This window comes from Canis lupus, chromosome 27, assembly GCF_048164855.1.
Source record: "Canis lupus baileyi chromosome 27, mCanLup2.hap1, whole genome shotgun sequence".
Taxonomy (NCBI): domain Eukaryota; kingdom Metazoa; phylum Chordata; class Mammalia; order Carnivora; family Canidae; genus Canis; species Canis lupus.
The window spans coordinates 8,985,226-9,007,929 of NC_132864.1; the positions used below are offsets into that span (position 1 = coordinate 8,985,226).

At 43.6% G+C, this 22,704-nt stretch overlaps 1 protein-coding gene across 1 annotated transcript in view; it reads left to right on the plus strand.

Moving 5' to 3' along the window:
* Positions 1 to 22,704, plus strand: part of TMEM132D (transmembrane protein 132D) — a 596,131-nt gene that overhangs the window by 406,081 nt on the left and 167,346 nt on the right. The window contains exon 4 of the mRNA XM_072802137.1: positions 12,534 to 12,717. Within this exon, the coding sequence (XP_072658238.1) occupies positions 12,534 to 12,717 (184 nt within the window). The remainder of the gene's footprint in view (positions 1 to 12,533; positions 12,718 to 22,704) is intronic.

Consider the following 22,704-nt stretch of genomic DNA (forward strand, 5'->3'; position numbering starts at 1 on the left):
TCTCATTATAAAGTATGTACATTAAAGGGATCAAACATATTTTACTTTCTAATGAAAGTTTTTATTCTGAAAATGCTAATGAAAAAGTTAGGGAAAAAAGAGGTCAGTAATGAAAAACTTGAATACTGAGATCATGCCTAAGAAGAAACAATTTGTTTGAATAATATCCTCATTTTAATCTTGAAAATGAGGTGTGGAGGAGGGGAGGGGCAGGGAGGCTCCTGCATTTGGGAGACACCTGGAAACCCATGTCTGTGTCCAGTGCAGATTTCCAAAAATGCCATGGAAAACTGGCAGTGGTTGGCTTGGTCTGGAGACCTCCTCCAAGTGGAGTAGTGATGCTGAGGACCTGGAGTGAGGGTCCCTTCGCAACCCCTCACCCCCAAGTCATTCCTTATTTCTTTTCCATTGTCAGAATCTCTCACCTAGCATCTGCCAGTTGCCTTTAGTGTCCTCCTTTCTTTAAAAACTCCTTCGGGGCATCTGGGTGGCTTAATTGGTCAAGAGTCTGCCTTTGGCTCAAATCATATTTTCGGGATCCTGTGATCGAGCCCCACGTCGGTTCCCTGCTTAGTGAGGAGTTTGCTTCTCCCTCTCCTCCCTGCTTGTGCTCTCTCTCACTATCTCTCTCTCTCTCTCTCAAATAAACAAATAAAATCTTAAAAAAAAAACTCCTTCAGTTTACCTAGAAGCAGATCCCAAGTCAAGGACTTGCATGCAAGTGATTTCTGAAGGAAGTGTCCCAGGAAGACAGAAAAGAGACCAGGGAGAGTAGAACAGGGAAGGAAGAACCCAAGTACATGAAGGGTAGCTCCAGCCTGACCCAGGGGGAGACTCTGGGGTGTGAGCAGTGCTCTCCACCTACCCAGCTGGAGGCAAGGGAGTGGGGCTCTCACCTCCAGAACCACCAGCCTGTGCCTGAGCACCACCTCCCAGGGAGAGAAAACCCCAGGAACTTTGAGCTCTTTGCACTGTGGGCAAAGTGGCTTTGGGAACTCAGGAAAGAAAGGCATCCAGGGAGGGGTAGTCACAGGTGGGTGTTCTTAGGAACAGAAACACTTATAAGCCAGAAGTGAGGCAAATAGAAATGAGGCAGGTAGTATGAGGAGATAGTCTCTGCCCAGTGGTAGATGACTATCCTTCACCCGACCTCTAGGGAGAATTCTGAATTGTTTGGTTACATCTCAAACTAAATTCTAAGTACACAGCCATTTAGATATTAACCTCACCTCCTCTCTGGCTTTCCTTTTGTTCTCAGAAGTTTTACCCATTTATCTTTGAGAGTACCATCTGTAAAAGCCTATTTGAAAATGGAATTTCACTCCATGCTTCCCCTCCTCTACACCCTGCCAGCTTCATCACAACACTCACACATGCACTGGGAGCCCATTGCCTACATGGGTGGTAGCAGAATGAAGTTCGATCATTGGCATTCACTGCAAGGATCTACCATAACATGTTGGTTTTCTAATCTAGAAAAAAATTCAGGTAGTTTTCATATGCATTGACTTGAATCTCAAATACTTAGTTCTAGATGGTACTAGCACTAGCAGGTCCATGTCTACATGGTTTCTTATCCCTCCAATGGATGGTAGGCTCTCATATCTAAAGCTCTAGTTGCTACATGTCTACTTTGATTTGTAGACACACCATAGAACTAAAAGAGTTGGCAGAGGACCCTGAAAGCAGCCTGATATCAAAGTATCTTGTTCCAAAAATGTCCCAGCTTTGCTTGTCCAGACATTATTTGGGGCATCCAGTTTCCAGGTGTAACCTATGGACCTATGTTTCTAGTAGAGGATGAGAAGTTGCTGTCCTAGATCCTCATTGCTCATAAGCATGCCTATCTGACCATGGAAAAAGAGGTGGGGGTGTGCATATATCACACAGGGATCAAGGGTGGACATTTCACCTTCACATCTCCTGGATCCTTCTCCTGTCAGCTGGGTGACCCTGCTGATATCTTACCCTTGCGAACCTAGATTTTCATCTATAAATTGGCAGTCAATCACCGTTATTTACTGGAACACTGTGAGAATTACATGTGTGCATAAGACATAAAAAGCCCTTAAATACAGTGTTTGGCACAATAAAAGTACTCAATAGAGGCTGTTGTATCATCTGGAAAAAGACGTGATGATCCTAAAATAAGACTTTGTCTTTTGAAAATGATGTCCTTTTTTGGCCTTGGGATCTGCTGAGGTGGGTCTTGCAGAGCCCCAAATTTTGTTTCCTTCATTGGGTTTCTCAGCCATGGCCCTAACAGTGTTGGTCACTGTCTGTGCCTGAGAGCTTTGTTTGCATTTCCCTTAAATTTTGTGAAGCCTTGAACTGTGTTGTGCGGCCAGTGGGAGTGCCTTTGTCCATTTGGAGGAAGCCCCCACACATGAAAAGGTTAGAGTTTGAACCCAATGCACAAAAGGGTCCACATAAGGGAAGGTTGTTGAGAAATGGGAAGAGCTCTGCAAACCAAGGAGATGGTGCTCATCTCTGTAAGGAGGACAGGCTGCAGGAAGGCACTGCCCAACCCCTATGGATACAGCCTGTCCACAGGGATTTGAGGTACCTATGAGGTGTGAGGCTGCATTACCACCTCTGCTCCCTCTCACTTGTCAGCTGCAGGCAAGACAGGGCAGGAAGGTGGCTTCTTGGCTTGCTGAGGCTGGTAGCACCAATGCCAGTGGAAGAAACTCAAACTGCAAGTGGTCTCCATGCCTAGAAGGCTGACAAGTCCTAAGTTTGATGTAGGCCTGATCCTCTTCGTGCAAAACCTGCCCAACTTAACAGTACTGCTTCCTGGGGGAGCTCACACGTGGAGTTCATCCTTATTGCTCTTTATCTGACTGGCCTGTGGGGCAGGAGATAAAGGAGGGTGGAAGAGTAGGGCTGCATCCAGGGCCATCAGAAGTGGTGTCTGGACACGTCAGTCTTATCCACTCCTTGGGCCTCCTTGGCTGGAATTCTGTTCCTGTCTCTCTTCACTGCGTGCTCGTGGCATTTGAAACCTTCACAGCTCACCTTTGACTTCACCGATTTTCCCAGCCATACCTCCCAAATCCATTAACTCCATACATTCTGTTTCTGATATCTTCATATCCAGAATACTTCATGGAATGCAGATGTCCATGTAATTAAACCTGTATAAACTTAACTCCATTGCTCATAGTCCTAATTGGATGGTGGGATCACCTGGATAAAAGGGAGAGAGAGAATCAGTGAGACAGGTGCCTGCCCCTCCTCTGGAGCAACAGGAAATCTGAGGGAGTGGTGTCTGGTCATTGGTTTATTTATAAAGTTCCCCCTGGCAATTCTAATGCATGAACAAGGTGAAAACCTCTGCTCTCTGCAGACGGATTGTATAAACATCTACTTAACCTATCGTGTCTGTCCTATAACACAATAGATTCCATTCTGATGAATACCGGGCATTATACTCTATGCTACACGTAACTTGGAACAAAATAAGCAGAGCTCCTCTTTAGGACACTTCCAGTTAAACATACAAACTGCAAAGGTACAGGCCTTAGCTTTAGAATCAAACACCAAGAAATGATCAATATTGCCAAATATGCAAGCATTCCAGGATCCTGCACATGTTAACCATTTGCAGAAAGGTATTGAAATTCAAATATCCACTGATCCAAGTCACAAGTGATGAGCTATCCAAAGCTAGATCACTGTATACAGAATTCACAAGGGAAATGGTCAGAAATGTGCTCACAGCCATATGGCATCAGAACCTCTGAGAAGCCCATGCAAGTTAAGGAATCGTTCAAGAAAAACACACATTTGCACACGTTTCAGGGTCCCCAAGTCCGATATGTTCCCCAGGTTAAGAATTCCCAATGTAGGGAGCTTTTATCATCACATCAAAGAGATGAGAGTCAGCTCAAAAGCAACCGTGTTTCAAAAACGACATCTTGGCCAGGCAAGGAATCTAAAGGGAAAGAGAAAATAAACTTTATAGGAAACCTGGCAGGGTGACTGGATGAGTAAAACTAGATGAAGGAAGTAGAGCCCTTTTAAAATTATAGTTGTTGTTTTATGGCTAGCTCTTGTAGAATGGGAAGAATTTAAATCTACAGAGAGATTTACAGATACATTCCTGATAGAGCAAGCTCCATGAGAAAACACACAATCTGTGGCAGCAAATAAGTCCAGTATTCCACGGAGCGAGGATTGCTTGGTTTTGCTGGAGGTTAGGGCACCTGGGTGGGGCACCAGAGAACGGAAAGCTGTGTAGACAGTAGGGTCACGTTTCTGCCCTGTAGGGGTTCCCGTGATGCCTCAGCTGTGGCCCCCATGCCTCAGCTCAGTGTTGACTCATCTGTTCTGTCCATCTCTCCCTCCCCGTGGCCACAAAGAAGCAGGGCTCGGTACAGCTAAAAGAAGGACTTGCCATCTCCTGAGTGGGGAGGAAATGCCAGAGTTCTTGTGAGTTTCCAGACCAGAACAGTATGTGCTGGCATCCTGATCTCGGGGTTCCACTACCTATGGGAACTCTGGACAGAGGCCCCAAATAGGCAGCGGTCAACTCTTATCACGGCACCGATTCTCAAAGAGTTAAACTGCTCTTCTTTCAGAGGCCAAGGGTGGGGGGGTCCCTTGGGATTTAAACACCAGGTGCCAAATTCTTCCTGATTCGTGCTCACCGTGCTCACTGTCCACAGCAGCTTCTCCTGCTCCATGGCAGAGAGCTGCTGCAAGAGAAAGTCAACCTCTGTGGTCCAGTCGGGACACTCTCCTTCCCTGGGGCAGTCCCCTGATCTCACCCCTTGGTTCCTTGTCCATCTCCCCAACACCTCCTTTTCCTCCTCCTCTTCCTCTTCTACTTCCTCCTCCTCTTCTTGCTCCACTTCCTCTTCCTCCTCTTCTTCCTCCTTTTCCTCCTCCTCCTCTTCATTTTCTTCCTCTTTGTCTCCCTCCTCTTCTTCATCCTTCACTTCCTCTTCCACTTCCTCCTTCTCTTCTTTTTCCATCTCCACTTCCTCCTCCACTTCCTCTTTCTCCTCTTCCTCTTCTTCCTCATCTCCCTCTTCTACATCATCTTCCACCTCCACTTCCTCTTCCTCCTCCTCTTCCTCTTCTGCTTCCTCCCCTCTTCCTCCCTCCTCCCCCCTGCCTTCTTTCATCACAACTACCCCTAAGTTTCCAGTATCCCATCTCACCCCTTACTTTGAGAAGAAAGCTCCCTGGAAGCCCCACCCTCCATCTCTGAGCTTCTTATTAGATCTGAGGGTGTGATAAACATTTCAGGAGCTCCGTGTATATAAAAGGCCAAACCTGTAGTCCTGAGTGTCAGATATCAGTGATCATTTTGCAGTGATGTGACATTTGAATCTTCAGAGATGGATCTGATAGGTGGGAGTTGCTTCAGCCACTGAGGCTTAAATAGATCTCTCCTGGCCACCTCCTCTGTTATTCCTCACCTGCATGTTCTTCACTTCTTCCCTTAGGGAGCGGCTGGCCCCACACTTGCCTTTTTCCCACCCATGATATAGAAGAGCAGACATTTTGTAAAAGTGGACTATGAGGAGGCAGAAGGGGTAGCCAGTTAATTAAACTAACATACATAGCTACAAAAGTCATCCTGACAACCTCACTTGGACTCATTTCCAGATGCATCTTTATAGGAAAAACCAGAACGTCTAAGAACTAATAACTGTTACGATTACTCCCATCTCCAGGTGACATCAGGATGCTTCTCTGCATGTACTCCGTGGCCTCACTCTCCTGTCCCTGCCTCACCTCTGTGCCTCTGCAGCTCTATCTCACCACCACCAGATAGCAAAGCCACATCGCCCTCAGACTCTTTAAAATTCTCTGCATCCAATTTGAACTGACTATAGCTTTGGAAAATTCAATATAAGCAGCATATAGATTTTGAGGAGTGAGGGAGAGAATCCTAATCTCCTGGATGGACAGAAGAAAGGAAAGCATTTAGGAAATGTAATCACCACTTTTCATAACTATCCACAAGCACCTGCCCTGGGAAGCTAAGCAGCTCACAAAACCGGGGAGTGGTGCTGTCTAAGATGGGCCGGTGCCATGGATCAGGTTGGAAATGGTGTTTCTTTTTGTTTGTTTGTTTGTTTTTATTTTTTATTGGTGTTCAATTTACTAACATACAGAATAACCCCCAGTGCCCGTCACCCATTCACTCCCACCCCCCGCCCTCCTCCCCTTCCAACACCCCTAGTTCGTTTCCCAGAGTTAGCAGTCTTTACGTTCTGTCTCCCTTTCTGATATTTCCCACACATTTCTTCCCCCTTCCCTTATATTCCCTTTCACTATTATTTATATTCCCCAAATGAATGAGAACATATAATGTTTGTCCTTCTCCGACTGGCTTACTTCACTCAGCATAATACCCTCCAGTTCCATCCACGTTGAAGCAAATGGTGGGTATTTGTCATTTCTAATAGCTGAGTAATATTCCATTGTATACATAGACCACATCTTCTTTATCCATTCATCTTTCGTTGGACACCGAGGCTCCTTCCACAGTTTGGCTATCGTGGCCATTGCTGCTATAAACATCGGGGTGCAGGTGTCCTGGCGTTTCACTGCATCTGTATCTTTGGGGTAAATCCCCAGCAGTGCAATTGCTGGGTCGTAGGGCAGGTCTATTTTTAACTGTTTGAGGAACCTCCACACAGTTTTCCAGAGTGGCTGCACCAGTTCACATTCCCACCAACAGTGTAAGAGGGTTCCCTTTTCTCCACATCCTCTCCAACATTTGTGGTTTCCTGCCTTGTTAATTTTCCCCATTCTCACTGGTGTGAGGTGGTCTCTCATTGTGGTTTTGATTTGTATTTCCCTGATGGCAAGTGATGCAGAGCATTTTCTCATGTGCATGTTGGCCATGTCTATGTCTTCCTCTGTGAGATTTCTGTTCATGTCTTTTGCCCATTTCATGATTGGATTGTTTGTTTCTTTGCTGTTGAGTTTAATAAGTTCTTTATAGATCTTGGAAACTAGCCCTTTATCTGATAGGTCATTTGCAAATATCTTCTCCCATTCTGTAGGTTGTCTTTGAGTTTTGTTGACTGTATCTTTTGCTGTGCAAAAGCTTCTTATCTTGATGAAGTCCCAATAGTTCATTTTTGCTTTTGTTTCTTTTGCCTTCGTGGATGTATCTTGCAAGAAGTTACTATGGCCGAGTTCAAAAAGGGTGTTGCCTGTGTTCTTCTCTAGGATTTTGATGGACTCTTGTCTCACATTTAGATCTTTCATCCATTTTGAGTTTATCTTTGTGTATGGTGAAAGAGAGTGGTCTAGTTTCATTCTTCTGCATGTGGATGTCCAATTTTCCCAGCACCATTTATTGAAGAGACTGTCTTTCTTCCAATGGATAGTCTTTCCTCCTTTATCGAATATTAGTTGCCCATAAAGTTCAGGGTCCACTTCTGGATTCTCTATTCTGTTCCACTGATCTATGTGTCTGTTTTTGTGCCAGTACCACACTGTCTTGATGACCACAGCTTTGTAGTACAACCTGAAATCTGGCATTGTGATGCCCCCAGATATGGTTTTCTTTTTTAAAATTCCCCTGGCTATTCGGGGTCTTTTCTGATTCCACACAAATCTTAAAATAATTTGTTCTAACTCTCTGAAGAAAGTCCATGGTATTTTGATAGGGATTGCATTAAATGTGTATATTGCCCTGGGTAACATTGACATTTTCACAATATTAATTCTGCCAATCCATGAGCATGGAATATTTTTCCATCTCTTTGTGTCTTCCTCAATTTCTTTCAGAAGTGTTCTATAGTTTTGAGGGTATAGATCCTTTACATCTTTGGTTAGGTTTATTCCTAGGTATCTTATGCTTTTGGGTGCAATTGTAAATGGGATTGACTCCTTAATTTCTCTTTCTTCAGTCTCATTGTTAGTGTATAGAAATGCCACTGATATCTGGGCATTGATTTTGTATCCTGCCACGCTACCGAATTGCTGTATGAGTTCTAGCAATCTTGGGGTGGAGACTTTTGGGTTTTCTATGTAGAGTATCATGTCATCGGCGAAGAGGGAGAGTTTGACTTCTTCTTTGCCAATTTGAATGCCTTTAATGTCTTTTTGTTGTCTGATTGCTGAGGCTAGGACTTCCAGTACTATGTTGAACAGCAGTGGTGAGAGTGGACATCCCTGTCTTGTTCCTGATCTTAGGGGAAAGGCTCCCAGTGCTTCCCCATTGAGAATGATATTTGCTGTGGGCTTTTCATAGATGGCTTTTAAGATGGTGAGGAATGTTCCCTGTATCCCTACACTCTGAAGAGTTTTGATCAGGAATGGATGCTGTATTTTGTCAAATGCTTTCTCTGCATCCAATGAGAGGATCATATGGTTCTTGGTTTTTCTCTTGCTGATATGATGAATCACATTGATTGTTTTACGGGTGTTGAACCAGCCTTGTGTCCCAGGGATAAATCCTACTTGGTCATGGTGAATAATTTTTTTAATGTATTGTTGGATCCTATTGGCCAGTATCTTGTTGAGAATTTTTGCATCCATGTTCATCAGGGATATTGGTCTGTAATTCTCCTTTTTGGTGGGGTCTTTGTCTGGTTTTGGAATTAAGGTGATGCTGGCTTCATAGAACGAATTTGGAAGTACTCCATCTCTTTCTATCTTTCCAAACAGCTTTAGGAGAATAGGTATGATTTCTTCTTTAAACGTTTGATAGAATTCCCCTGGGAAGCCATCTGGCCCTGGACTCTTGTGTCTTGGGAGGTTTTTGATGACTGCTTCAATTTCCTCCCTGGTTATTGGCCTGTTCAGGTTTTCTATTTCTTCCTGTTCCAGTTTTGGTAGTTTGTGGCTTTCCAGGAATGCGTCCATTTCTTCTAGATTGCCTAATTTATTGGCGTATAGCTGTTCATAATATGTTTTTAAAATCGTTTGTATTTCCTTGGTGTTGGTAGTGATCTCTCCTTTCTCATTCATGATTTTATTAATTTGAGTCTTCTCTCTCTTCTTTTTAATAAGGCTGGCTAATGGTTTATCTATCTTGTTAATTCTTTCAAAGAACCAACTCCTGGTTTTGTTGATCTGTTCCACAGTTCTTCTGGTCTCGATTTCGTTGAGTTCTGCTCGAATCTTTATTAACTCCCTTCTTCTCTTGGGTGTAGGATCTATTTGCTGTTTTTTCTCTAGCTCCTTTATGTGTAAGGTTAGCTTTTGTATTTGAGTTCTTTCCAGTTTTTGAATGGATGCTTGTATTGCGATGTATTTCCCCCTTAGGACTGCTTTTGCTGCATCCCAAAGATTTTGAACGGTTGTATCTTCATTCTCATTAGTTTCCATGAATCTTTTTAATTCTTCCTTAATTTCCTGGTTGACCCTTTTATCTATTAGCAGGATGGTCCTTAACCTCCACGTGTTTGAGGTCCTTCCAAACTTCTTGTTGTGATTTAGTTCTAATTTCAAGGCATTATGGTCTGAGAATATGCAGGGGACAATCCCAATCTTTTGGTATCGGTTCAGACCCGATTTGTGACCCAATATGTGGTCTATTCTGGAGAAAGTTCCATGTGCGCTTGAGAAGAATGTGTATTCAGTTGAGTTTGGATGTTAAGTTCTGTAGATATCTGTGAAATCCATCTGGTCCAGTGTATCATTTAAAGCTCTCGTTTCTTTGGAGATGTTGTGCTTAGAAGACCTATCGAGTATAGAAAGAGCTAGATTGAAGTCACCAAGTATAAGTGTATTATTATCTAAGTATTTCTTCACTATGGTTAATAATTGATTTATATATTTGGCAGCTCCCACATTCGGGGCATATATATTGAGGATTGTTAAGTCCTCTTGTTGAATAGATCCTTTAAGTATGATATAGTGTCCCTCTTCATCTCTCACTACAGTCTTTGGGGTAAATTTTAGTTTATCTGATATAAGGATGGCTACCCCTGCTTTCTTTTGAGGACCATTCGAATGGTAAATGGTTCTCCAACCTTTTATTTTCAGGCTGTAGGTGTCCTTCTGTCTAAAATGAGTCTCTTGTAGACAGCAAATAGATGGGTCCTGCCTTTTTATCCAGTCTGAAACCCTGCGCCTTTTGATGGGGTCATTAAGCCCGTTCACATTCAGAGTTACTATTGAGAGATATGAGTTTAGTGTCATCATGTTATCTATTCAGTCCTTGTTTTTGTGGACTGTTCCACTGAACTTCTTCTTAAAGGGGAATTTTAAGAGTCCCCCTTAAAATTTCTTGCAGAGCTGGTTTGGAGGTCACATATTCTTTTAGTTGCTGCCTGTCTTGGAAGCTCTTTATCTCTCCTTCCATTTTGAATGAGAGCCTTGCTGGATAAAGTATTCTTGGTTGCATGTTCTTTTCATTTAAGACCCTGAATATATCCTGCCAGCCCTTTCTGGCCTGCCAGGTCTCTGTGGAGAGGTCTGCTGTTACCCTAATACTCCTCCCCATAAAAGTCACGGATTTCTTGTCTCTTGCTGCTTTAAGGATCATCTCTTTATCTTTGGAATTTGCAAGCTTCACTATTAAATGTCGAGGTGTTGAACGGTTTTTATTGATTTTAGGGGGGGATCTCTCTATTTCCTGGATCTGAATGACTGTTTCCCTTCCCAGATTAGGAAAGTTTTCAGCTAGAATTTGTTCAAATACATATTCTGGCCCTCTGTCCCTTTCGGCACCCTCGGGAACCCCAATTCAACGTAGGTTTTTCTTTCTCAGGCTGTCGTTTATTTCCCTTAATCTATCCTCATGGTCTTTTAATTGTTTGTCTCTTTTTTCCTCAGTTTCCCTCTTTGCTATCAACTTGTCTTCTATGTCACTCACTCGTTCTTCGACCTCGTTAACCCTCGTCGTTAGGACTTCTAGTTTGGATTGCATCTCATTCAATTGATTTTTAATTTCTGCCTGATTAGCTCTAAATTCTGCAGTCATGAAGTCTCTTGAGTCCTTTATACTTTTTTCTAGAGCCACCAGTAGCTGTATAATAGTGCTTCTGAATTGGCTTTCTGACATTGAATTGTAATCCAGATTTTGTAACTCTGTGGGAGAGAGGACTGTTTCTGATTCTTTCTTTTGAGGTGAGGTTTTCCTTCTAGTCATTTTGCTCAGTGCAGAGTGGCCAAAAGCAAGTTGTATTGGGAAAAAGAGAAAAAGAGAGGAGAGAAAGAAGGAAAGAAAAGAGAAAGAGGAAAAAAAAGGGAAGAAAGAAAAAAAACGAAAAGAAAAAAAAAGAGAGAAGAAAAAGAGAAAGAGAAAGGAGAAAAAAAGGGGGTGGGGGAAGGAAACAAATCAAAAAGCAAAACAAAACAAAACAAAACAAAAAAAAGAAGAACCACCGGGGAGTATCTTCTGATTCTGTGTACTTTAAGTCCCTTGACTTCCCCTGGAACTTGTCCGTCTAGCTGGTCTTCTGGGGGAGGGGCCTGTTGTGCTGATTTTCAGGTGTTAGCAGTTGGGGGAGCTGCTGTGCCCCCTGCCTGGTGCAGGGCTCAGTGGGGGCTGTTTACCCCGTGAGGCCCCAGGAGGAACAACCGCAGTGGCGGGGCCAGCTCTGGAGCCCTGGAGTCAGCCCCCGCAGTAGCTCCAGAGCTCTCCATCTGCAGGGCCTGGAGGCTCCGGGGTGGGGCCGCTGATCTGCTCAGCTGGGGCAGGAGCTTCCTCGCTGTCCTGGGCCCTCCCGGCCTCTGCCTGTCCCGGGGGAGGCCGGATCCTGGGCTGTGTCCCGGCGCCCTGTGCTCCGGAGCCTGCGCTGGTGGATTCTCCCGGGCCGCGCAGCCCCCTCCGCGGAGCCGCCCCCGAGCCCCCCCGAGCTGCTCCTGGAACCGCGCAGCCCCCTCCGCACGGAGCCTCTTCCTCTGCCCGAGCCCCTCCGAGCTGCTCCCGCCCCGCAGCCCCCTCCGCGGAGCCGCCGCCCGAGCCCCCCCGAGCTGCTCCGGGTCCCGCCGTGCGCGCTGCAGCCCTTAGGGAGCTCGGCGCACTCTCCTGGGCGCGCAGTTGCTCTGTTACTGTCCCGGGGAGCCCGAGGGCATCCCCGCCCTCCTGGGGTCCTGCTCCACCTCCCCGCGAGCCCCTTTCCGCCCGGGAAGGTCGGTGCAGCTCCTGCTTCTCCGGGACGGGGCTCTCCTGTCCTGGGGACACTCGCCCCGGCCTCAGCCCGGCTCCTCGCGGGCCCCTCCCCCCTGGAGGCCTTTGTTTCTTTACTTCTTTTCCCCCGTCTTCCTACCTTGATAGAAGCGCGAACTCTTCTCACTGTTGCATTCCAGCTGGTCTCTCTTTAATTCTCAGGCCGAATTCATAGATTTTCAGGATGATTGGAAGGTTTTCTAGGTAATTTGGTGGAGACAGGTGATTTGGAGACCCTGCTCTTCCGCCGTCTTGCTCCTCTCCCCGGAAATGGTGTGTTTTTTTGATGTTGCATCTCCAAAACACCCTTCATGGGGATAATGGGAACATACGTGTGTGTACAAAGACACATGTAGAAATGACAAGTGTTACCCATTGCCCCCAAGGGCGACCACTCTCCAGTGGCTCAAAGTTGTTGTCCTTTGCTTCTCTCCAGTGTGGATGGAGCCTCCTATGAAGTCATGCAGATCGACATAGAAATAGAGGAGCCCAGTGACCCACCGGCCACACAGCTTGTCACGTGGCAGGTGGAATATCCAGGAGACATCACGTCTGACTTGGGTGTATCCAAGATCTATGTGAGTCACAAGGACCTGATGGGCGTCATCCCGCTGGCCATGGTAAGAATGTCCCTGCCTTGGGTTGTCAACACAGAACCCTAGGGAAAGAGATGCTCCACACTGTCACCCAGACTTGGTGGAGAAGTGTCAAGGAACCAAGAACTAGGGTGGGGGGCACCTGAACCTGAATTCTACTACACACAGCTGAGTCTAAAAATACATTTTTTTCTCTAAATAATATTTTCAGAGTATTATTTGGAAAATCATCCAACTCCAGGCATTAGATTTGGAGCTTCAGTATTTGAAAATTATCGATCATTTAATAAACGTGTTCCTACCATATGAGGTACACTTTAAGGATCTCAAATACATACACCTGCAGAGACCAAACAGGTTAAGTATATGAGTGAAACATGGCAGGTGTCATGGCCAACACATGCCGAGTCATAAAGCTACAGCTAATATTCACCACATGGAAAGCCAACATGGGAAGCCACACTTCACTTGTTAAGATCTGTGATTTTCCAGGAAACTCATAAATGTAGTTTTAATGTGAAATGTCAACTTGTTCGTGTTGGCAGCTAATTAAAAATAAATGAAACACTATATAGGCAAGCGTTAACTGTGTTCCATCCATAGGGCATCTGTTTACAGATCTTGAAAAAGATCGAAGATTGTAAATCTGTCTGTGTGTTCACTAGGATTTGTGGAACAAACATGGGCTTTCACCCTTGAAGGGTCATTCCCTGGATTCTGTGTCCTGTAGCCCGCTCCCTGTGGGAAGCCCCATCGTCCATTTTCCCTTAACAAAACATACAGATGCCCCGTATGTAGAACCTACCTTTCCTCAGACTCTTCAGGAGACTACAAAGGAATAATACATTTTTTAAATGTGAATTTTCACAATGGAAAAGCTTGGGCATGTTAGTCTGCTGACAACGATGTGAGCTTTCTCCTGTTACAAAAGTACTTTTCTTGTCAGAAGCAAAACATGGGTTGACCTATCCATGGACTGCCTGTTGTCTCCTCTGCACCGCTTGTTAGGAAATATTGACAAGGGTTATAATATAGTGCAGAAAGAACTTCGGGAATCAATCTTTCAATAAAAGGTAGCATGGACAGTTGCCTAGTGACAGCCAGTTAGTTATTATGCTGTTCATCAGGAAAGGTAAAAGTATTTGGGGTACTTCTGTTAATAAGGGCTCCTATGAATGATTTCTTTTATTTTGAAGGCACTGAGCCTCCCCTGGTGCATCATTTCACGGGTGAGGGTAGCATTCCTTCCATTAGGCTCTTCGTGAGTTGTTCTATTACGGGGGATGGCATGACCATTTGTCTTGAATAAGGAATTATTTGAATTGCTCCTTTTCAGCACCTTTGGTCGAATGAGCTGTTTGCAATTCTTGAAACAGCTTCTGTGGCTTTGCTCAGCATAGCTTAACCTCCTGTTCATTTCCCACACTCAGCATTTCTCTTGCCTCACATGTCCCTGATGCTTCCGTTGCTTATCCCAAACCCCATTTTCTCCATAAACCATATGAATCCCCACCTGACCAGGCACCTGTCCATCCTCTGCTGATCTCCAAACATGCTCCACTTACCTCGCCTGTCCAGCCACAATAGCTCTGTAAGATCATGTGATGGCAGAGCCAACACCTACTTGACCCTTTTAACAGTTAGGAATTGCATTTGGTTGAAAGCAAGAGAGATCCTCACCCACCCAGTCTACTTTACCCCAGCCAATTGTGGCCTAAATACAAATGTGTTTCTTTTTTCCCATAAAGGAACTCCTAAGGTTGGTGGTATAGTTTTTATATGGTGCTTCATGCCACCTGACACTCAGACTCTGTCTTGATTTCTGCTTCAGAAGTTTGAGGACATGAATTCCATCCTCATGGTTTATCTTAGGGTTCAAGATGGATACTAGAGTGCCAACCAACTTATCTGTATTTTGTAGACCAGAAAAAGTAAGAAATTCAGGAGCTCAAACATGGCCAGTTACTCTTCACTTTCAAGAAGCAAGGATCTGACATATTTCTGGTTACATCCATTTGGCAAACACTTAGTCATATGGCCATACCTAGATGAAAGAAAGGCTGGTTAATCTTTATTTTAGCAGGGCACATTGCTTAGACTCTGTTACAAGGAAAGAAGAAGAAGGTATTTATTTCAAGGCAATGGGCAAGATTTATAATAATTCTCCTTCATTTCCACATAAGGAAGCTGAGGCTCAGAGGGGTCACTGAGTGTTTTCCATTCTGTACTGGTCTTCAAGAAACTCCTAGGAAGCAAATAACCTAACTGAATCCTAGCCTCCCCTTAACAAGCTATGCAAGCGTTCTTATTCACAGTGCCTCGTTTCCCCATCCCAAGGCGGAAAAAGAGGCAATACCTCCTCACAGGTTGTTGTAAGGATAAAATGATAACTCTAGAGTGCCTAGAACAGTGTCCAGTCCACAATAAATGATAGCTATTATTATGTTTGTTTAACCTCTGGATGCAAAGTATAAGTAGTACCCTGACAATAATATTGTAGATTGTTTCAGGAAGGGAGTTTGGTCCAAGCCCTCATTATTTCATGACATAAGAAGAGTGGCAGACTGTGTGTAAGTGCTCACTGAATCTTGAATTGAGTTGAATGAGTTGGATTAGAACACGTTTGGTCTGATGAGATTTTACAAGCAATCTTGGAGCATCTTCCTCTGGAACTGAGGGTGAGGTCTTAAAGGTCTTGACTCCCCAATCTTTCATACCGTGTTCTGAGACCCCTTTCCCAAGAAGACTGCTTCATTTTGCCTTTGACTTGATTGGCAAAAGAGCTTTGGCCATTTTTAGGGGGATTAACCTCATTAAATGAGCTTTTTGCCATTTCATTTTATTTTAACTTTGTTTTTGGTCATCATATGTTCATTGGGGGATATTTGAAGGAGATCTGATATCCATACATCTATTAATCTATTCATCTGCATCACACGTTCTTGAAATATTAGAGAAACAGAAGGAAATCCAATTTACCAAGAACATGATGAGTGAGGAGAAGGTGCTCTGGGTTGAGATCACAGTCACTGAAAGCAGTTGGGAGCTAGATAAAGGGGGTGGATCTTCAAGTGTGCTTGGAAGCTATTGCAATACCCATATGTGTTTTTAGAAGAGCACTCTGGCTGTAGGTGGAGAATAGATTTGGGAGAGTAAGAAAGATGTCAGAGAAAGTTAGATTTTGTCCTTTGGCTGCTGTCAAATAACCCTGACCTGGCACTATGAGCGTGGCATTTACTTGTTCCTAACCTCTCCTGTAGGAGTATGAGCAGCCTGGGGCTTATCAGATGCCTCCAGGGACTTAGGACATAACCTCCCTTTATCCTGTTGCTGAGTGATCCCAAAGATACTGACCTCATCCCCATGGCCTTGGGTTAATAATAGCCATGTTCCTGTGGCAGCCAGCAAGAATAAGAAGAAGGACAGAGGGAGGATGTCCCTCTTTCCATTCAGGACATGACCCATTTCTGAAAGCAGCACCTCTGCTCCCAGCCCATCAGCTGTGAACTCAGCCAAGTGACCACCTTTAACTGCAGAGGAGGTGGGAGAGTGAGTTTTATTCCAGAGGACATGGGTCCAGCTAAACCTATGTTACTGTGGAAGAAGGAAGGAACACTGATTCTGTTCTGGATGGCCGCAGAGGGCTGAAGTAAGGACACTGGAGAAAGAGTGAGGTGAACCCTTTTAGGTACATCTTAGTAGGTAGACAGATGACTGGACTGGACTTTCCCATGCATTGGATAGCTGTTAAGGAAAGATGGCAGAAAAAAACTATGAGTTCTAGTTCTAGGCACATTCAAAGAGCTTCCCATATATCTCCATGATCTACACACAAATCTAAAATGTTTAAGAGATCTTCTATTATGAAATATCCTATGGTTTACATTTTTCCACAAAAATCTTTGTACACATCTCTGATTTCTGTACATAAACTTTTAGGAATAAATTCAAATCAAAGGATACGAATCAAAGGATATGCAATATTATAATTTTTAATAAGTCTCTAAACTGCCTTCCAGTAAGTTTAACCAATTTAATTCCACCTACTGTGTAAGATGATACCCATTTCCTTGCAGCTTTACAAACGTAGGAGATTAAAATTTAAAGATAGGCAATTTATTAGGCAAAAATGATACCTTGTGGTTGCCTTAATTTTTTTTATTATTGCCTTAGTTTGCCCTTTTTTGGTTCCATTTGTAAATTTCCTTTTCAAACATTTGTTCTCACCCATTTCCTTTCCCTGTTGGGAATTCCATTTCTTGTTACTTTGTCATAAAAAAAAATCTTTTTTATTGTGGTAAAAACACATAACATGAAATTTACCATCTTAATCATTTTTAACTATAGAGTTTGTTAGTGTTAAGTATTTTCACATAATGGTGCAACAGATGTTGGGAACTTTCTCATCTCACAACCCTGAAACTCTACCCACTGAACACTAATTTCTCCTCCTACTCCCAGCCCAGCCCCTGGGCACCACTTTCTACTTTCTCTTTCTATATATTAGCAATGCTGACCTTTTCATGGGCAAGTTACTGCAAGTATTCTTCCCAATTTATCATGTGCTTTCTAATCTCACAGATTTTAACATGCAGAAGTTTGGAGGTATTTGCTTAATTTTCATGCGGTCAAATTCACTGATCTTTTCCTTAATGGAAATCCCTCTTCTCCCCTAATTATGACCAAGAGGAAAAGCATGCTGTTTTTTTTTTACTTGTTCTTGTAAAATCTCAGAAATTCAAATACTCCCAGACAGCATATTTGAATAGGTAGAACTGTCATTTTGAGAAAATAAAGCTGAAGGTAAATGAAATTGTGACACCTTATATTATCATTAAGGATTTGAGATCAATTTGGGTTGGGGCTCATGGCCTCTCTATCCTTTGTGTGACATATAATTCCATCTCCAGGAAAGCTTTGAAATGTGATGCAGTTAAGCACCAACTTTCACAGCCAATTTCCCAAAAGACATTTATTTCTTCTTCAATATTTTGCCCATTTTCCCCCTGATGTCTACAGCCATAAAACCTTTTTAAAGAAACCCATTTATGTATTTCTCTTTTTATTACATTATTTTTTCCTGCTCAGGAAATGATGCCTTACCATCTTGGGGAGAAAATAGTGAGGAAGATGTCATTAAGTGTGCATTAACATTAATCTAATTAGTGCACTCTGTAACTGCATGTCACTGTCTGATTCTAGAAAGCAGTGTTTGCACTTCTTAGAAAAACTGGAACCTTCTAGAGGGAGGGGGCTAAGATGGGAAGCCCCAGTTGTTCAAGGCTCTTCAACATCCTTCTCCCCTGCCTCCAGGGTTTGAGTAAAACAAGTGTTTTGAGCTTCCACCAAGATTCAGATAACGACACTGATATCCTTGAAATCATTAGCATGTGCTTTTCATTTTAAACTAATTTTAAAGTGAAAGGAAATAAAGGGGAAAGGAGAAAAAATAAGTGGGAAATATCAGAAAGGGAGACAGAACATGAAAGACTCCTAACTCTGGGAAACGAACTAGGGGTGGTGGAAGGGGAGGTGGGCGGGGGGTGGGGTGACTGGGTGGCGGGCACTGAGGTGGGCACTTGACGGGATGAACACTGGGTGTTATTCTGTATGTTGACAAATTGAACACCAATAAAAATAAATTTATTAAAAAGACTAATTTTAAATATGTTTTTGATCCTATTGGGTGGTGGCTGTTGGGATACTGTAGTTGTGGGTGCTGCTCTAAGTCTGGGGAATGGAAGTGGGTGATATCACTCTCCTGTGGATTGTAGGAATGTGCCTCCTCCCTGTTTGGCTCCTGATGAGGTCCCCCCTTTACTGTGTTTTTCAGCTTTGACCACCAGTCTTAGCCATCAGAATTGAGGTAGGACTTTAAATAGAATGTAATCAGAAGATATGGTCGGGATGGACAATCACAGTTCTTGAAAATGATTAAAAGATAGCCACCCTGATGAATGATTTGGCGATGGTGACGTTCTGTGATATTTGCAATGATGTGAGATATAGATGTCTCCACAGGTCCTTGGAGAAGGCCAACAGAGTTTTTAAACAAAATCAAAATTAAAGGTGTGCCAGGTGCTCTTCATGAAGTTCATAATGATCTTAAATGTTACTCTAATGAGAGCACAAATGCATCTTATGAATCTCTTTGTAGAGCCCGCTTCCAGTGCTACCTCCTCCAGGGAATCTTCCTAGATCCTCACACCTAGATATGATCTTTGTCAATTCTTCTGCTCAGTCCACCCCATGATTTCCTTGTGCATGGTGACTTCCTTGACAGTAGTCAAGTCAGGGGATTCAGACACTCTCGAGTTATTTTTCATCATTGAGATCACTCCATTGGGAGCTGTAATAGGCAAGAGCCGTGCCCAAGTTGTTTGGGAAGACATCAGCCCAGTACATTCCTTCATGTACCCTCCATGTCCTTCCCCATTTCATCCTATTCGAACCCCACCCAAACCCTTCCAATATTCAAGCCCCTTCCAAAGTAGAAGCAGCTAGATGCCAGCACACCAATGCTGGCTTACTGTTTATGCCATACTCAAATGCCTTCTGCTCATTAGCTTGAGTAAGGGTCAATTTAGCTCAGATGACTGTGAAGTAGACCTCATCAGACCCTTCACTCACCTGACAGAATGTTGAGTTCTTTCTTATGTGAGTCCTGGGATTACAAGAAACTAATCATGAAACAACCACTTCCCTCCTTGTCCACGTGCATCTCCTTAAGTCTTATTAATCAGGGCACTTCCTGAATCTGTGGTTCAGTAGGCTCTTATTTCTGTAAACCTAGCTCACAAAACTCACCCGTGTTTTTACAGCCATATAATTTACTATTATAAAGACAGGTAAAATGCATTTTAAGTAAGCTTTCCTGGATCTAATACATTCCTCCCCCTAAATACAGTTGACCCTTGAACAACACAAGGTTGAACTGCGTGGGTTTACTTGTATGGGGATTTTTTTCAATAATTACAGTCCAGTCCTGTACATGTGTTTTATTTTTCTTATGGTTTTCTAAATAACTTTTATCATTTCTAGCTTACTTTATTGTAAGAATGCAGTATAATACATAAAACATACAAATGCGTCTTGATTATTTATGTTATCAGGCTGCTGGTCAGCAGTAGGCTGTGAGTAGTTCCATTTGGGGGTGGAGGTCAGAAGTTATATGTGGATTTCCACTGTGGCTGGTTCAGTGCCCCTAAGCCCTGTATTGTTTTAGAATTAAGTGTAAAATGAACTTTCTTTTCATGGATCACACCCTCCTCTGATCTTCAGAATCTCATGACCTAATCTCCTGGCACCTTTACCTTGCTTGTATTGTCTCCCTACCATCAAACCAGGTCCTCTTCCTATTTGCACACCCAGCAGAAGGCACAGCACTATCCCATCATCGATGCCCAGAGAGCACCCTTACTGCCTACTGGCGATAGGGTAATACAGGGTCACTTGTCTCCTGCGTCACCTTTGAAGTCAGTGGAGGTAATGAGTTGTGACAGTAGCTCCTGAGATCACAACTGGAGATAAAGGCCCCCATATTAGGGAAGGAAACTCTCTTTCCTGGCTCCACTAATGAAATTTCTTTTTATTTTTGGCATGAAAGCAGATTCTTGGCTCTTTTTTGTTTGACTTTTCATGGTATTCTTTTCCTGTGTCAGCCTGTTAATTAATATGCCAGATCCCTCTGTTGTTTTACTCAGACTTTTTGAAAATTCAGTCACACCGGATAGCACAGCCTTACTTTCATTTTTATACGTTCTCGACCAAATGCAAATTAAGTTGTGGCTGTAGCCCTTGAGAAAAATCTCTGCTTCAAGAAGCATTTTCACTTTGTGTGTTTGGTGAATAACCATGGCTGCCCTCAATAGCGTTCACAATAATGACACAGATCCTCAATGCTTATTATGTACCAGGTGCGGCTCTCCATACCTCCTTCTATCTATTAACTCATTAAGTTCCTTCAGGGACCTGGTGAGGCTGGTACTGCCCTCCCCCGCCCCAACTTCATAGAGGCAGGAGGGCACACGCAGTGGAAGAATGCTCCAAGCCATCCAGCCAGGAAACTGAGCCAGAAGAAGGGTCCAAATGGATGGGTTCCAGAACCCATGCTCTCAATCAGTGCACTCCACCACCCTCTCCGTGAAAACAGAGTTTAGGCTGTCGATCAGTTCGGTATGCAAAGGATCTTTGGAAAATGCAAATACAAAAAAAAAAAAACCACACTCATAAAAAAATATGAAATTGAGAAGTCTTACTGAAATAGGAAAGTCATCTGAAAATGAATTATTTATTATGCACAAAGCCACTGCCTTTTCTCTTCAGCCCACTCTGGTGCCTTTGATGCTGCTAATGAGCCCTCCTCTTCAGAGGTGATTTATAATGAGGTGGTGGCAACTGAACCTCAGTGCTTTTAAAGATACAGAGTACAAAATAAGTCAGAGTGGTTTTGCTGTTGTTGGCTATCATGTGGTTATAACAGCCCCAATTGACGTTCAACCAGATGCGATCATTGGGCCAATATGCTTGTGATGTAACTGAGTTTGCAGGCACTCTGGAAAGCAATCTGTCCCAGCAGCACTTCCTGAGCTCCCACTGTGTGCCAGGCACTGGCCTTTGTGTTGGGGTTATAACAGAGTTCACGTCCCACTGAGGGGAGGGGCAGCTGGTAAATAAGCAAAAAATAATTGAGCAAAATGAATTCAGAATTGATCTCTGCTTGGCAGAAAATAAAACAGGATATAGGGAAGTGAGCCCTTCGAGACTGGGACATTGCTGTGGAGGTGACATTTGAACTGAGGCAGAATGCCAAAGATGGATCCAACATGGAAAGATAGGGCGAGAGCTGGGTTTCCAGATCAAAGGGAAGGCGGATGCCAAGGCCCCAAGCAGGTGCCAGCTTGGTGCACCTTGGAATGGAAAGGTCAAGTGGAGCAGAGGAATGGTGATTAGAGGGCATGAGGTCCAAGTGGGCAGGCACTGGATTATCTAGATCCTCACCAACCATGATATGTGTAGGAGGATTTCTCATTTATTGTGTTTAAATCTTATCAGATTCATGATCTACTTCACTTTGGGGGCGACTGGGTGGCTCCATCGATGAAGCGTCTACCTTCGGATCAGGTCATGATCTCCAGGTCCTGAGATCTAGCCCCAAATCGGGATCCCTGCTCAGCGGGGAGTCTGCTTCTCCCTATCCCTCTTCTCTCCACTCATGCTCTCTCTCTCTCTCAAATGAATAAATAAAATATTTTTTTTAAATAAAATAAAACATCACTCTGAAAACCAGAAGGAGAACAAAATTGGGGTGTGAACAATGAAGGTAGACAGACCATGTTGGGAGCTACCTTGACAGTCCAGGCAGAAAGGATTGGGGACTGGGTCTAGGGTGATGATGGTGGTATTGAAGACAAATGATTCCATTTGCCTCAGGATGTACTTTCTAACTGCGGCCTTGAGGACCTGCTTATAGACAAGACCAGGAATTTGTTTGAATGGGTGAGACCAAACATGAGTCTAGAGTAAACAGTACTGCCTGATAGAACTTTCTGCAATGACACAAATATTTTATCATCTGAACCTCCAATATGGCAGCCACAGCCACACATGGTTGCTGAGCCCGGAAGCCTTACCAAATCATCAAGTTGATTAACAGGTTTTAGGCGTTCTATGTATTAGTCACTCCATTCTTATGATGAAGTAAGCTAGAGAAAAGAAAATGGTTTTAAGAAAATAAGGAAGAGAAAATGCATTTACAGTGCTATACTACATTCATTGAAAAAAAAAAATCCACATGAAAGTGGACCCACAGGGGCTAAACCTGTGTTGTTCAAGAGCCAGATATAATTTAGATTTGGCCGAGATGAGGCAGCACGGCTGTCTGATTGCTAATGGCTCTCAGATTAGACAGCAGGGCTCCAAAGCTTTGTCTTGGGGAATTGAGTGTATTTCCGAGATGGTGATCTATATATTCTCTACTTGCTCTGTGGGCCTCATCTCACGGCCTCCAAG